We start from the raw sequence: 6,000 nt of genomic DNA on the forward strand, positions 1-6,000 counted from the left end.
TCTGCCTCCTTTCTCTGCTCAATTTATTTCCAACATGTTTATTACCTTCTCACATAACTTGTTGACTATCTCCTCCCCCTACCTCCTAACATACAGGCTCTAAGAGATAAAGAATATTTGCCTTTTCACCCACTGCTGAACCTGTACTTCCTAAAACACAGGAGGGAATCAAAAAACATTTGCTGAGTGAGTAAAGAGCCCAAAGAACAAATACAACTTACAAAAGATTCAAGAGAACTTCCCTCATGGACCTGGGTTTTGAGGGAAAAACAGAAGCACATTATGAATGCCTCCATGAGACATCTCAGCTCAGACAGTGACTTTCCCATTAGTTCCTCCTCTATTTCCGAGTGCCAGGGCAGGACTTTCTTCTCTCCCTCCCTGCTCCCAGCCCTTAAAATGTCTGGTATTAGCTCATAGATGATGCTGTTAGAAAAATAAAACCCCAAACCCTCAGCTTCTCTGATAGCCTCGGGGCCTACACTCCTTCCTGCCTTCACAGAGCTCTGCCTCTGCCCCAACCAGAGCTCCTCCAGTTCCTGACACCTCGCTCCTTTTCACCCCAAAACTTGATCACCTGTCAAACCTTCTACCTAGGAAGCTCCTCCCACACCTTTTCCAGTCTGCTTCTCATCATTCACGTGTCCGAATGTCACCAGCTCAAGAGCAACCTGCCCTCCGGGCAGCCCCCAGCGGAGGAAAAACCACCACTCCAACTCCTCCTCTATTTTCCTAACACTTCAAACCTTCTTTCGTCCACACATACACCTTATCTACAAGATTACTGTTCACCACTATTTTATTCACCACTATGTCCCTAGTGCCTAGAACACCAGGTAGAACAGGAGTAATTTAATTACATGTCAGTACTGTGCTGGACTACGACCTTCAGATGGTAAAGAATCCACCTGCCAAATGCAGGAGACACAAATTCGATCCCTGGGTTGGGAAGATCCCCTGGAGAAGGAAATGGCAACCCCCTCCAGTATATTCCTACCTGGAAAAAAAAACCCCACGGACGGAGAGAGGAGCCTGGAGGGCTACACACACAGCCCATGGGGTCACAAAGAGCTGGACGCGACTGAGGACACAGGCGGTGCACAGCACTGCTTTACCACTGAAAAATATTGATGACAGCAGCAAAAAGAGAGACTCCTGATATCAGACAGCTGCGAGAAGTCCAGCTGGGGAGGAGCACTCCGCAGGACCTGAGGCAGACGCTGGCAGCGGCTCCTCTTCTGCCAGGGGCACGCACACTCCACGCTACACTTCAGAGACCTGCATTGTCCGCCTGCCTTCGGGGAACGAATGACCCTCCTGGCCAACCCGCAGGCCACATGAGCACCCGCCCCCACCACCCCCACAAGCAAGAAATACGGAAGGACGGCCCGGCACAGTAAAAAATCAACCACCTTCTCCTGGGAGAGATTAGCTTCCCTTGGCATTCTGACCACCACTCATCTCCCTCGGAGTCAGCCTTGGGGGAAACACCGGGATTGGAGAAGGGAATCTCGGGGGGCCCCCCAACCCTCCACCAGCGCTGCATCTAGGAAATGAATCCCGGATTCTAAGCCTGAAGAACGCAGCGGAAAGTCGCTAAGACATGCCCAGTTCTTGCAAGCCCATGGACTGTACCCTGCCAGGCTCCTGTGTCCATGGGATTCTCCAGACCAGAATACTGTAATGGGTAGCCTTTCCCTTCGCCAAGGGATCTTCCCGACCCAGGGATCGGACCCAGGTCTCCCGCATTGCAGGCAGATTCTTTACCAGCTGAGCCACCAGGGCAGTCCAAGAATACTGGAGTGGGTAGACTCTCCCTCCTCCAGCGGATCTTCCCGACCCAGGAATCGAACCAGAATCTCTCCCCTGCATTGCAGGCGGATTCTTCAACAGCTGAGCCACCAGGGAAGCCGTAGCCATTCCCAATACGGGGAGGGGGAGGGGGGCTTCCGCCCGACCCTCACTCCCACCCCCGACCCGCCCCCGCCCCGCGCCCCGCACGGCCCTGCCCAACCTCTCCGCGCCCTCGGCCTGAGGGGCAGACGCCTCACCTGCTGCAGAGAGGCGCAGCCCTGACAACGCGAGAGGTCCGCCGCCGTCCCCGGCGCCGCCGAGTGGGTCTCGCCCGGCATCATGGTGCCGCCGCCGGGCCCGCGGAGCCCGCGCGCCTCAGGGGCCGGCGGCCTCGGCCCCGTCCTGCCTCTGCTGACGCCGTCGGGGCCGTCCGGCCCTACCGGGCCGCTTCCCGCCGGGTCCGGGCGGGTCCATCCGTGCACCGAGGTCCCCGTGGAGCCGGGAGAACGGCTCTCCGAGCCAGAGCCACCTCAGGCGCTGCAGACAGAAACGATACACCCGGCGCGGCCCCCCGAGCGTGCGACGCCGCTCAGCCAGGACCCCGCCCCGCCCCGGCTCGTTCCGCCCCCATGCCGCGGCTCGGGGCTGCCCGCCGCGCCGCCTGAGGAAAAACGGGGCGCGGGGCTGCGCCTCGGCGGCGGGGGTACACCGCCCGAAGAAACGGCACAGGGCGGAGAGGCGTCGGACGGGTCCCCTCTTTCGCCGTGTAGGGTTTAGTCTTCCTTTGCCGGCTTGCTTTGTAGACGGCTTTCGATAGACACCAAAAACCTTCGCCGAGGGGGGGAGGTGACCTGAGGTGACGTCACTGCAGGCGCCTCCTGGCCCTGAAGGACCCCGCACGCTGACGGGCTGGTGCGCGAGTTTTAACTGGAGCGGCGCGCTCCGTCAGACTGCGGCCGGGCCCAGGCGGAGACCGAGGACTACATCTCCCGGCGGTCCCCGCGCGCCGGGCGGACCCCCGAGCAGTTCTTCCGGCCGCCGCGGGCGCGCCTGAGGGGGCGGTTCGCCTCCTGAGGCGTTGTCGTCGTCGCCGCTGACCAGCCCTTCTTCTCAGACGTCTTTCTTCTCCGCAGCTCCTTCTTCTTCCGTGTCCACTTGCCTTCCGGCCCCGCGCTCCTCGGCCTCTTTCCCCTCCACCCCCCGGAAGTCCTGCCAAGCACAGCGCCTGGCCGAATCCTGAGCGACCCCGCCTCCCGTCAGTGGCCGGCTGCTACCAAATCTTTTTAAAATCTCTTCAAAGGGGAAAAAAGAGAAAATCTTCACTTTACAGCAATTCCCGGATACCCTGAAGTCCTCATCCTCTTGTTTGAATCGAAGTTTTCCCCAATATCCGCTGCCACCAGAATCTTTTTGATAATCCCAGCTTGCCATCGGTTACCTTGCTCGGAAGCCTCAGACGTCGCTTCTCGACGTCTGGTTAGGAACTCCGAATTCTTAGCGTCCCATACAAGAACTGCATGCATTAAGGAGGCGTCCCAGACCCTATCAGCTCCTTCCTAAATCTTCAGGATGGAAATTGCAACTGAAAACACGTCCCCTCCCCGTCCCCCCGTCCCCCCCCCCCCCCCCCCCGCGCCTTCCAAGAAAGCAGTCTGTGCTCCTCTCCAAACGCCGGCATCCCTGTCCTTGCTTGTACACGCTCTGCGGTTGAAGCTGGCTGTGAAGTGGAGGGACCAGGTGTCCAGCAGTCGCTTAGATCGCCTGTCCTTGGCACTGAAGACACGTCTGTACACGAGGGGCTACTGTGGGATGTGCAGAAAACAGGAGTAGGGTTAAAAGTGAAAGGAGAAGCGAGAAAGAGCAGAGGAACCCCTGTGGTCCTGATGACTTTCCATGTCTGCCTTCCAACCTCGGACAAACAGGTCTTAACAGTAACTTCCTTTTTATCTAAGGTTCCCCAAATGTAGTCCCCCCCCCTACCCCCCAGGGTATCTTAGTTAGGGAGGCACCAGCTTATACTCCAGCATTGGCTCCCTCTGCACTGTCCACCCGCCTACACGACATCCCTACCCCTGCAGGAACTGGGAATTCACTGCTGCCTTCCTGTCCCCTGCACCTGCCTGGAACGCCCTTCCTGCCAGCTTGGCATTCTGTAACCCTCCTGTCCTTCCAGGCCGCATGTTTTACCTCCACGACCACAATATGTATGTCCTTTTTTGTCCGCTTGTTGTTGTTTACTTACTATGTCATATCCTAACATATGTGACCCCATGGACTATAGCCCACCAGGCTCCTCTGTCCACGGCGTTTCCCAGGCAAGAAAACTGGAATGGGTTGTCGTTTCCTTCTCCAGGGGATCTTTCTGACCCAGGAATTGAAACTGTGTCTCCTGCCTTGGCAAGCAGATTCTTTATCGCTGAGCCGTCAGGGAAGCCCGTTTTTGTCCCTTAGCACTCATTTTTTTTTGAAATTAATACCACATTTTGACTTGGATAATGGTGGTCTTTATGTCTTAGAGGTGAATTTTCCTTTGAAACTCTGCAAAGTGCTGTACACAGTAGGTGCTCCATGAATGTCAGAGTGAGTCAGATTTGCTGCAGCTAATTGAAAGTGAAAAATAATAAGCACTTCTGCTCAGAAGTGAAAGTGCATTTGCTCCATCTTCTACATTTCTCATAAGATATTCAAAGGGGGAAAAAACCCAATAGCAGCAGTCCGTTTTGTGTAATGTCGTGTGGGCAAACTTTTCATAAACGGCCACACAGTAAATATGTTAGGATTTGGGGAACATACTGGTCTTTACTGCATATGTCATTTTTTTTGTTTGTTTGTTTTTGAGGAACCGTCTACAGGTGTAAAAATCATTCTTACCTGGCAGGCTGTGCATAAACAAGTGTAGTTGTAGTTCATAATGGAAATTGGTGTTGGCCACTGGTTAGGGAATGCTGGAAATGACATTTTTCCTCTCCTGTAAGAATGGCCACCCGTACTGTGTCATACTGTAGCCCCCCGATGCTGGGAAAGATTGAGGGCAGGAGGATAAGGGGACCACAGAGGATGAGATGGTTGGAAAGAATCACTGACTCAATGGACACGAGTTTGAACAAACTCTGGGAGATGCTGAAAGACAGGGAAGCCTGGCATAATGCAGTCCATGGGGTCACAAAGAGTCCAACAGAACTTAGCAACTGAGAGACAGCAACATTGTGTCATTGTGATGGAAGCAAACAAGCATATGTCTACATTGCAGAAAACTGCAAGCAAAGGCTTTGGAACCATGCACCTGGCTTTAAACTCTGAAGCAAGTGATCTCTTTGAGCTGCTATTTCCTTACAGAGGAGTAGCTGTAATTTAAGGGTAAAATGAAAAGGGCAGGGCCAAGCCCATAGGCTCTACCATACAGTGAAGAGGCATTCACAGTTTATTGATGGTGTCATCTAGTTTGGAAAATAGATAATATCTCCATCCAACTCACATAAAAAAAATAATAGAAAAGGGAAAAAAGAGGTTTGGTTTAGGTGTGTTTTTGGGGTTTTTTTTTTTTTTTTTCAATTTTTAAAATTTTGATCAAGCTTCCAAGGAAAACTGTTTTTCTGTCAGACTGTCCTAAGACCTGGAGGATGTCTAGATTCTGGTTCTGATTTTGGGGACCCCTGTGCCTGGAGTCCAGGAAGCTACTTAGAGAATCCAAGTATAATAGTCTCAGTTCTTGGCCCACACCCTCCTCATCACCTCCCATATCCTTGGTAGCTTCTCAAAGTTAATGCTTTGAAGAATAACAAAATAAAGTTTAATTGAATTGATTATTTAATTTATTAACATGATTCCACTGAAATGGCTAATAGGTTTTGTCTAGAAGTCAAGGCTTATATCACAAGAACTCAAAGTGCAAAGCTGTTTGTTCTTTGAATGTTCTGATATTTTGCTTTATGGAGAGCTATTCTTTCACCTGCTGCATTTGCCCATAAGCAAAATAAACTGTGTTTCTTCCTTCTTCTAAATTCCTGAGAGGTGTGTTAGGGAATAATGGCAACTCTAGCAGTCTGCAGTTCAGTGGTATTATCTAAGTTGTGCCAGTTTCTGCATCTGCAATGTAATGCTACCATAAGCCCACAAGATGGCTGTCTTTCCCTGTCTGTGGTTTAGACCCAAATGGAATTTCCAACCATGTTTATGACTTAACTAGCAGCAGCAGTACTTTGGCCA

At 52.5% G+C, this 6,000-nt stretch overlaps 1 protein-coding gene across 1 annotated transcript in view; it reads right to left on the minus strand.

The window, feature by feature from the left end:
* ICE1 (interactor of little elongation complex ELL subunit 1) overlaps positions 1-2,387 on the minus strand; it is a 63,186-nt gene extending 60,799 nt beyond the window's left edge. The window contains exon 1 of the mRNA XM_070774880.1: positions 2,052-2,387. Coding sequence (XP_070630981.1) covers positions 2,052-2,135 — 84 coding nt within the window. The 5' untranslated portion in view covers positions 2,136-2,387. The remainder of the gene's footprint in view (positions 1-2,051) is intronic.
* Positions 2,388-6,000: the final 3,613 nt, after the last annotated feature.

Source organism: Bos indicus, chromosome 20 (genome assembly GCF_029378745.1).
Source record: "Bos indicus isolate NIAB-ARS_2022 breed Sahiwal x Tharparkar chromosome 20, NIAB-ARS_B.indTharparkar_mat_pri_1.0, whole genome shotgun sequence".
Taxonomy (NCBI): Eukaryota; Metazoa; Chordata; class Mammalia; order Artiodactyla; family Bovidae; genus Bos; species Bos indicus.